General features: G+C 39.1%; 1 protein-coding gene across 1 annotated transcript; it reads right to left on the bottom strand.

Moving 5' to 3' along the window:
• Window positions 1-766: 766 nt before the first annotated feature.
• LOC149404526 (uncharacterized) lies at window positions 767-3,852 on the bottom strand. Its single transcript, XM_089607563.1, has 2 exons — window positions 2,742-3,852; window positions 767-1,882 (listed from the first exon to the last, which is right to left on the bottom strand). Exons 1-2 carry the CDS (start codon window positions 3,850-3,852, stop codon window positions 1,026-1,028), a joined length of 1,968 nt encoding a protein of 655 aa, XP_089463689.1. The 3' UTR covers window positions 767-1,025.
• Between the last annotated feature and the right edge of the window lie 7,373 nt (window positions 3,853-11,225).

Below are 11,225 nucleotides of genomic sequence, written 5' to 3'. Positions count from 1 at the left end.
ACAAATAAGTAGCTCAAAACCAATTTCATTGTTGAAACTTGAAACTAGGACATTTAGTTTGGTATTCATCTCAAAAACAGTTTTTGAGTTTTTTAGTGGAAAAAATTGAAAACAAAAAGTGAAAGTTATGTTTGGTTTAAGTTTTTGAAAAAAAATTTCAAATAATTTTGAAGTTGTTTTGTAAAAGTGTAAAGAAAACTGAAAACAAATAATTGGTGTTTTTGGAAAAAAAAAATTATTCTCTTCTCTTCTCCTTCTCCTCATCTTCTCTTTTCATTTTTGCAAAAACAAAAATGAAAACTGTACCAAACACTTTTTTCAGTTTTTTCAATTTCTCAAAAACAAAAATGAAAACTGTACCAAACAGCTTTTTGAAAACAACTGCAAAATAATTTTTCAATACAACTACAAAAATTAGAAAATAAAAAACAAAATTTTTTTGAGTTAACTACCAAACACTAAAGTTTCTTATTTTGTTCTTCATATTTAGATTTTTTTTCTGTGCTTTGGCGTTTCATGTTCATGGATCAGTTTATCCAGGTCTTTCAAAAAGTTTAAGCTTGCTTTCAAAAACTATAATTCACTTTATATAACGACGGGGAGCTCGATGGTGACGAGGAGTTTGATTACGACTGCGGCGTGATCAAGAGCACGTTTGGACTAGGATTTTGATGTGACGAGTCAGAGCGTGGGTTGACAAAAACTTGAGAGCATTTTGGAGATTATTATTAAATCATTGGATAACTTTTATAACAGTTAGCCTCACCTCATCATGCGACCCTTTCTAATAATACGGGACTCTTTGTATTAATTATGCGTCTTTAACTGATCACCTGAGCATTCAGAATTTTCATATCATTATTTAGGAAGTAAACCACTTTAAATGATGATATGGCCAACAAGAATTTCTGTAGTAACTTCACCATAAAAGAACCAAATAATCCAAACTCACTTATTATCACACCAAACGTACTTTAAAAATTATTTATACTCCATTCAGAACATTGATTCCGAGCTTCCTCACTTCATTCCTTGACCCACACGCCATCCTCGTCACAAGGGCACAAGGTGACCAAAGGGCACTCAACCTTCTCCAAATATCGCAGCTTCGGAAAATTCCTTCGCAGCTCCGTCCACGTCATCTTGATCCCAGCCAAGTACTTCAAACGCAGCGTCTCGACTTCAGACCATTCACCGGCCAACGCCTCAGGGTGGCTCTCTCCGAGTTTCCCTCCTCGGATGTACAGCTTTTCCAGCTTCGATGGTCTCAGCCACTCAGGAGCTTCCGAATGAGGGTAACACTGAAGATCCAGTTTGATCAGATTCGGGGGGAGCTTCACATGTGTAAAATCATCTATGTTGTTGTTGTTTGTGCTATTCTTTGTCCCCTCCGATGATAGCGAAGACTCCGCTCCCCAAGAGAGCGTGAGCTTCTCGAGCTGAATGAGCTTCGAGAGGGCTTCAATCTCGCCCACAGTCCTTAAATCCGTCTGGCTCACGACGATGCTGAGCTTCGTGAGGGACTTCATCGATGAGAGGCTCTCGAGAGTGCAGAACTTTCCGGAGCGGTAGTTTCCGACCACGAAGCCCTTGAGGACTTTGAGCTTGGTGAGTGACGAGAGGCCTCGGGGCATGTGGTCGATGAGGAAGCAGTTTGAGATGTCCAAGTGGGTCAGGTTCTTCAGGAGTGATATTTCTCTTGGAAGAATTTCGAGGTTGTGGCATGACTTGAGGTCCAAGATCTCCAAATTGGTGAGCCATTTTATGGAGTCTGTGAGCTCGTTGATTCTTGATATGCCCTGAAGGCTTAGCAGCTTTAGCTTTTCCATGTTTTTCAGCCCTTTCAAGAACTCGATCCCTTCCACTTCGATGTGATGCTTGCCTGCAATTTATATATATCATCTTCATCTAGTTTGATCCCCAATTTTTTCTGCTGTGTTTGGTCCCTAGTTTTTGTTTTGCAGCTTCTAGTTTCCTACCCTTGGGACTGAATTGGTGCTTACTAAATTGATTATTTAAGCTATAAGTAGAGATATATAGAACAATAAATTCCAGTAAATTAAAAGTTTAGGGATGATTAAAAGTTCAGGAGGACTTAAAGCAGAATAGAAATGAATACGAAATAAATAGAAAGCTCGAGGACCATTCAGCAATTAATTCTTTTTTGTATTTATACTGACCACGCCAAACATTAAAATGTTGCAACAAAATTTTGTGAAGACAGAAAACAAAATTAGCATATTGGGAAAGGGATTATCAGTAATATCTCCTCCCTATAATTTTCTTGTATCGTTTATTTATTTGTTAAAAAGCCTTCTGTGATTTATCTTCTTATTACTACATAAATTAACGAAACTTAATATTATTAATAAATAAAAGCCAAGCCGATAATTAGAAACATAAGCTTATAACTTATTTAGATTTACGGAGCTCATAGCTATCTAATAATTAAAAAAGAAGATAGCTATTTCTGTGTAAGTTATTTTTCGGTAATTACAAATCCCACTAACTTGAAGCAAAAATAATAACAATAATAATTATGGACCGATATAATGTGTTTTAACTTATAAGTATAAGCTCAGCTATACTATTTTTATTATTTGAATGCCCAAGCTATAATTAAATGGAAGGAACCATTTCTTCGTATAAAAGTAGTAAACTTTCAGAAATTTATAGTTAAAAAGTGATTTTTGAAAAAAAATGGGTCCAATATACATATATTGGGGGGAAGAGGGACTGACCGGAAGTTCGCCAATTTCCGAGATAGAGAACTCTGAGAGCCTTCATCTTGAACAACCACTCATGAGCCTCGAGGCCGCCGTTTAACTTGGCTTGCTTCTTCACCCTCAAATCCGGAAACTGCTCCTCCACGTTAAACACCGTCAACAACTTCTCCGCCGGCTTCCAGGCGTCCTTCCCATGATCATCACCGCCTCTGTCGGAGAAGAAGGCCGCGAATTTCCCGTCTCCGGTGAACTGCACGAAGTGTTCCTCCTCGGCGATCGTGGCCAAGGCGGCTCTGACGACCGGCTCCATCATATACCTCTTCACCTCCGGCCACCGCTTCCTCTTCACCGGCGTGATCAGCTCCCGCTCCACCAGCTTGTCCAGAATCTCCCCCGCCGCGTCTCTGATGTCTGTATTCTCCTTGTCCTCCAGCAGCCCTTCCGCGGCCCACCAGTACGCCACCATCCGCTTCTTCACCTCCTCCTTCTCCGCCAGCACCGACAGGCACAGAGCGCACTTCTTCTCTCTCTCGTCCAACCCCTTGTAAGCCTCTCTCACTTCCCGGAAAAACTCGCTGTTCCTGAACTTCTCGCTGCACTGCGCCTCCAGGAGCTCGTTCACCGCCGTTTCCGCCTCCGGCGGCTTCTCCCCCGGCCGGACCCCCGAGACCGTCGAGCCTCTACTGAGCGCCGCGGCGCGGGTGGGGATCTGGTGCTTCAGCTTCCGGATCTCCTTGTTCATCAGCTTGATCTGCTCTTCCACTTCCACCTCCATCGACTGGGCGCCTTCCTGCTCGACGGCCTCCGTGTCCATATCATCGGCTTTCTTGATGTTCTCGAGAAGCCTCATGACGGCGATCACGCGGCTCTCGATGCTCTTCTGGAACTCCCCCTCGAATATCCCGAGCTGCGTGAGCCGGGCCTCGATCTGGCCCAGCCCGTTTAGCAGCTTGTCGAACAGGCTCTTTCGGTCCTGCTTCTCGGAGGATATGCTGCTCCCATCCCTGGCGTTCGCGGATGGCTCGATTTTTTTTTGCAGTTTCTGGATATTTTTGATGATCTCGCTCAAGTCTGTTTCGGTGAAGGGAGGATCGGATTGTATGGAAATGGACCTGGGTGTTGCCATGGATGAATGAGCGAGAGGGACAGAGGAGCTTTTTAAGTTAGCATATATATATGTGTGTCAAATATATAGTCATTCATATATGAAAATTCGAATGCGTTCTTTCACAAGTTTCTCTTTCTCACGCGACTTATTCTTTCTTTCGTATCCGTTATAACACTACTATTCCCAAGCTGAACACTATTACAAAAGATTAAAAATATTTTTTTTTTAAATAATGTATGCCAATAATTTTTCGTACGTTCGTCAGGGTCATGTTTTAATCTTTTGGTAGTAAAGGCCAAAAAAAGGAAACAAATAACCAAGTTTGTTTTAGTGATTGAGTCATGTTTAGTGACTTACACTACAACAAATACGACATTTACCGACGATTTTTTTCGTCTCTAAAAACCCCAAATCGTCGCTAAATCTCTTTAACGACGATTTTAGCGACGATAAAAATCGTCGCTACATGTGCGTGCCTAAATATATTTAGCGACGATTTTATCGTCGCTAAATATTTACCGACGATATTAGCGACGATAATCTCGTCCCTAAATGTCGTGACGAGAAGTTTTTTTCCATTTTGAAACAGGAAATTAGCGACGACTTTGTCGTCGCTAATTCACGCGCGAAAATTTCCCGCGTGAATTAGCGACGACAAAGTCGTCGCTAAATACTTCTGTGTAATAATATTTAGCGACGACTTTGTCGTCGCTAATTATTATTATTATTATTATTATTTATTTTTTCGTCGTTAATTATTTATTTTTTATGGTTTTTTATTTATGAAATTCTAAAATGAAAAATCAAATAAAAACTAAATTATATTATCCAAATCAAGAAATATAATATAATTTAAAATCCGGTTACGTACGTTTTCGGTTATCGAGAAATATGTAAATAATAATCTACTACACACAAAATATCTAATAAAACACTAGTCGCGAGTTGCTTTGTCGTCCCGCCGCTCGTTTTCCCCGCCTCCGCTGCCTCCAACTCCTGTAGCCGCAGCCATCTAAAATTCAAAACAAAATTTATTTAGTTAGGCATTCGTTCGTAATGATTTAAATCAGTTTATTTAGTAAGTAAATTAATGAAAAACCTTATATACTATCAATCATCGTCGTCTGACAAATCATCTTCTTCCATCAATTCTTCGTCCTCAGTTTCTTCGTCATCGATAAACTCTTCTTCTTCAATATTTTCCAACAAGTTCATTGCGTCGTTGCCCACGGGCTCTGGTATTGCAGACTGATGACGCGTCGACAGTGAATCTAAATCTGACGGTTCTACTGACAACTGAACTGAAGACGAAGATTGACCAAGAATGAGGTCAATATCAGGAAGATCCCACACATTTCGATGATTACACTCTTCGACGATTCGCCAATCAGGACCATTGAAGTTATCTTCCAAGTAGAAAACTTGTTTCGCTTGAGTTGCCAAAATAAATGGCTCGTCTTTGTACCATTCTTTTGCCACATACACGCTTGTCAAGTTATTGTCGTTGCGTGTCCTTTTCCTCGGATCTTGGTCACCGAACCAACGACATTGAAATAAGACGACACGACAATTGTTCTGATACGTCAAGACAATGACGTTTTCTACTTGACCATAGAAGTCGTGACCTCCTTCACTTGGTACACATACCCCGCTATTCTGAGTCGTTCTTCTGCTATCACGTTGACGGGAGATAAATTTAACTCCGTTCACTACACAACACGGATACGTTTGTGGTGCGAAATGTGGTCCCAATGCCAATGGATATAATTCGGGGGATACAGATACGTCTTGGCTCATGCGAAATACCTACATACAACCATTAATTAACGAGTCGGTTAGTGTCGAAGCGAGTTTAATCATATTTTTTGAGTTAATTAGTCAAATACCTTTTCCCAAAACCATTTTGGGAACTCAAGTCGATGCGCTTCTTCAACATCTGGCCGACCTTCTAATTCCATGAGATCTATGTGTTCACTGAAATAAAATTCATGTTCATTTAATACATCACTTCGTATAAATAATTCAAGTTAATTTATTTCACTCATTTACCTCATGAAATCGTCAATTTCGGGACAATTTCGTAAAATGTACCACTCAGCGAGCAAACGTATATTCTCATCTAAGCGTATCGTGCTCATCTTCCCGTAAGGCCGACAACTTGATGACTGAAACACCGATAACTCTCGTTCGACACCTTCGAAGTTAGACGCGACGTCTGTTCGTTGGGGCATGTTGAAACGATTCTCAATGCCTTCTAGATACCTTGAGCAGAATGTCAATGCTTCGTCTACAACATAGGCTTCGGCAATTGAACCCTCTGGTCTAGCTCGATTACGCACAAAGTTCTTGAGCGTTCCAAGGTATCTCTCAAATGGATACATCCACCGCATATGAACTGGACCTCCGTTAATTGCCTCCTCCGGTAGATGCATTACCAAATGAACCATGATTGTGAAGAAATCAGGCGGGAAAATTCGTTCCAACTTACACAATATAAGCTTCACATCCTCTTGCGCCTTCTCAATGTCTGAAATTACCAGCGTTCTAGAGCAAATAAGTCTGAAGAAGTTGCAGAGCTCTATTATGGCATCTCGAATTGTTCGATCCAGAAAAGGACGAATAGCAGGAGCCAGTAGGCGTTGCATAATCACGTGACAATCGTGAGACTTCAAACCCGTCAACCTCCCATCCGCGGTAACATTCTTCTTCAAATTCCCCGCAAAACCATCGGGAAATCTGACAGATCTCAAGAACTCAGTAAACCGCTTCCGTTCTGAAGGTGTCAGAGTGTATGACGAAGGCGGTTTCATCCATCTATCTCCTTCTTGGTACAAATGAAGCTCGTGCCTTATGTTCCAGTCCGCCAAAGTCAACTGCACCTTATCTGTATCTTTCGTCTTCCCCTCGATGTTCAGCAAGGTACCCAAAAGATTGTCGCATACATTCTTTTCTATATGCATTACATCGAGGTTATGCTTCAGCGTAAGACTCGACCAATACGGCAACTCGAAGAAAATACTTTTCTTTGTCCAATTCAGCTCACTCGCATCGCGCTTTCGTTTCTTCCCGCCGAAGTCAGGGTGCTTCCCCGGGGTTGCATCTCCCACTAATCGCAATTGTCGAAGTATGTCGCTCGCTGATTTTCTCACTGGTGGTGGTCGTTTCTCATTTCGTACCTTATTCGTCCACTTGTTCATCACTTTCAAATGCATCAACGTGACAACAAATGAGAGTGACGAATACTCCGTACAACCCGGCCATAATTCTGTGTTCAGGTCGCTTAAAAGGTCATCGAACTGTCCACTCTGGCATTCTTCATTCGGGTCAATACTGTCATCGTCACCATCTACGTCGTTGTGATCTAAGATATCGTGTACAGCATCAAACATCCCTCCTCCTCTGTAATCCGTCTGATACTGCATTACGTCATCTTCTTCCTCCCCGTGAAAGTTCCACCTCGTGTAATTCCTCTTAAATCCTCTGACAAAGAGATGATTCTCTATATCAGGAATTTTTTGCGTCAACACGTTGTTACACCTCTTGCATGGACACTTAACTCGTCCTTCGACATTTACGTGTTGTCGGGCCATTGCCATGAACTCTGTCATGCCAGCCGCAAACTCAACGCTTAAACGTTGGTCCTCGATTATCCAATTCCTATTTGGATAACTCATTTTACCTATAGATTGAACATTTCAAAATTTAGTAGTTTTCGGATTTTATTTTATAATTTCACGATCCTACCGAAATTTCGGCAGAACCTCCCCTATAAACTTAACAACCCGGCATCAAGTCTTTAACTTTAAAACCTGCATAGAAACATCCTAAAACTAACAATAAATCCAACCTCAGTGGTTCGATTATTAAAATTCATAATCCATAATAACCAACTAATTAAATTCACATTGTTATTCATTTTTAAATCCGTAACCAACTAATTAATTTAACATTTTTATTCATTTTTAAATCCATAACCACCTAATTAATAATTTATTCTAACAAAATTTCTAATTTCTAAATCCTAACAAAATTTCTAATTTCTAATTTTTAATTTTTAAATCCTAACAAAATTTCTAATTTCAATTAATCCTAACAAAATTTCTTAATTTAATAATTTCTAATTTACTAATCCAAACAAAATTTACTCTAACAAAATTTACTCTAACAAAATTTCTAATTTCTAAATCCTAACAAAATTTCTAATTTTTAAATCCTAACAAAATTTCTAATTTCAATTAATCCTAACAAAATTTCTTAATTTAATAATTTCTAATTTACTAATCCAAACAAAATTTCATTTCATAATATAAATATTTATATATCTAATCCTAATTTATATTTATATATATATAAATAATTATACTTATACATAATTTAAACATTTATGTAAATATTCATATATTAATCCATATATATAAAGTTTTTTAAAAAAAAAACTTACCGATCACGTACGGCGGGAGAGCGCGCGGCCAGAGAAGAGGAAGCGGCCAAGGACGGCGTCGGCGGGGAAGTGGCTACAGCGTCGGCGGCGGAGCGGCGGAGCGCGGCGGAGGAGCTGCAATGGGAGAGAGAGGCCGGTAAGGAGAGAGATGTGAGGAGAGAGAGAGAGTTACCGGGTACGACGAGGTCGGCGACGGCGGCACACGGCGGAGGAGGGCACGGCGACGGCGGGAGAGAGAAAAAGAGAGAGAAATCGTTTTAGGTTAAAGAAAGAGAAATGAGGAAGCTGGTTCGCGATCTGGTATTTAAAGACCTTTAGCGACGATTTTTCCGTCGCTGAATCATTTCATTTCGTCGCTAAAAGAACTTAAATCGATATTTCATTTAGCGACGATAAATCCGTCGCTATTAGTAAATTTCAGACATTTAGCGACGATAAATTCGTCGCTAAATCATTTTCGTTTTAATGTAATGGGAGGGATTTTTCCCTCTTTAAAATTCGTCAAAATTCGAAAACAATTAGCGACGATTAGTTAGTCGCTAACTGTATAGCGACGATTAAAATACCTTTAGCGACGACATTATCGTCGCTAAATCATTTCGTTTTAATTTAATGGGAGGGATTTTTCCCTCTTTAAAATTCGAAATTAATTCAACATTATTAGCGACGATTATATCGTCGCTAACTGAATTCAGACCTCATTAGCGATTAATTTATCGTCGCTAATTAGTTTCCCGCGAACTTAGCGACGACAAAAAAGAATTAGCGACGATAAAGTCGTCGCTAAATATCTTTGCCGCCAAACATTAATTTTTTTCGCCCCAAAAAATTAGCGACGGGAAAGTCGTCGCTAAAAGGGTGATTAGCGACGATTAAGTCGTCGCTAATACTTCCGTCGCTAAATGTCATATTGAGAGTAGTGTTAACTAGTTGTGGATATCTCTTGCTATAAAGCCATTATTGTGTTAAATTCAATTATCGTTTAAGTTATCTGTAAAAAAAAATATCATTAGTAATAGTATATAAGAGGTATATAGTTTATTTTTTCAATTTATGCAAGCAATAAGGATTTTCAATCAAATACTTCTTACTTTTGTTAGATATAATTATTGATAAGCTACTCAATTTAGATCTTATTCTTATTTGAAGTTAAAACCACTAGCTAGTTATAAATAGTAATTATTTGAATATTGATAAATATTAATTTTCATTAAATTATTTTGTAAAAATAAATCCGTGGCCAACCACTATCTCAATATATTTTGATATATAATATTGATATCGGTATATTTTGTTGTGTTTTTTTTTTTTTTTTGTTCAAGATGTATATTTGTCGTTAGCATGTACCTCAACAAATTAGGAGTATTAGTAACAAATTTAGATTATCACGAATGTTATCATATAATCAATACCCTTTTGTGAAGTAAAGATATTGTCTAATGCCACCAACATCAGCCTATATGCTTTCGTCAAAGACAAAGCTGCCATAACTGAGGAATTGATTCTAGGCTTGTCACTGCTAAATATATTAACTCGTATAAAGTGAGATATATATTCTCTATGCATGTTGGGGTTTTGGAATCGGCTATTGTAGTAACATACAAGATACCATAGATGAATGAAATCAAGAAAGTAAATTCCACCTTTAACAAGTATCATTTATATTTATTAGTGGGTCTGAAAACGTAATTTCGTTCGACCATCAGTAATAAAAAAAAAAAAATCGAGAATACAAACTAGGTCATCAATTCAGCATATAAAACTTTAGCTGAATAATATTTTATGTACATACATGTTTATTAATGCAAAGTCTACCCTGAGCATTTTTATATAATCTAACGTCAACCTTCAACTTAGATAGAAGATTCCGTGTACGTAGAACGATGGTATAATATAACAATCCTCAAAGTTATTGCCGCGGCGAGAAACGGAAATCAACATAATTCTTGTTCGCCGCGGCCATGTATGTCATTGGCCGCGGCGAGAAACGGAAATCAACATAATTCTTGTTCGCCGCGGCCATGTATGTCATTGGCCGCGGCGAACTATTCCACAACGGTACGTCTGTACCGTTGTGGAAGATCACGCCGCGGCGAGTACTTAACGTTGCCGCGGCGCATTTCGGAAATCAACATAATTCTTGTTCGCCGCGGCCATGTATGTCATTGGCCGCGGCGAACTATTGCACAACGGTACGGGGTACCGTTGTGGAAGATCACGCCGCGGCGAGGTCAATACGTGGCCGCGGCGAGTTTTAAAAAAAATTGATTCATTTTTCACAACGGGACCGTCCCGTTGTGGAAACGTGGAGGTTTCCACAACGGTACTGTACCGTTGTGGAATCCCTCAGATTCCACAACGGTACGAGTACCGTTGTGGAATCATTACACAGCGGAGGATTCCACAACGGTACAGAACCGTTGTGGAATCATTCCACAACGGTACTGTACCGTTGTGGAATCCACTGTTTGTAGTAGTGATTGTTCCATACCATAGAATTCATGGTTTAAGTATTTTTTTTAATGTAATTTTTGTATTTACAGAGAAGCATATGCATGGAAGATTTGAGTGGTGGAAAGAATAGAACTTTGGCTGCCCTAATCAAATTACTCTCCCCCGGATCTCGTGGTCAGCGTTTATCTTGTTAAAATTATTGTCCACGGAAGTATTTTGTTAATTACCCAAAGATCGTGTCATATAAGTAGACATTATAATAAATCATCATTCTATTTATTTCAAAGAAACGTATAACACATTCATCACACCTACAAAACTTGACAAGGATTGTTACATAGTGAAGATTCTCAGATCTGAGAGAGAGAGAATCGTGACTAGGGAGAAAATGATTGTATTGAATATCTCAGAGAATTACAGAGACATGCCAATAATCCTATATAAACTATAAAAATCGACAAAGGAGGATAGCGAAAAATCGACTCGAGATAACAAT

The sequence above is a fragment of the Urtica dioica genome, chromosome 2, assembly GCF_054948205.1.
Source record: "Urtica dioica subsp. dioica isolate 48M chromosome 2, U.dioica_male_clone48M_v1_H2, whole genome shotgun sequence".
In the NCBI taxonomy this organism is placed as follows: Eukaryota; Viridiplantae; Streptophyta; class Magnoliopsida; order Rosales; family Urticaceae; genus Urtica; species Urtica dioica.
This window is presented reverse-complemented; position numbering and strand designations above follow the sequence as displayed.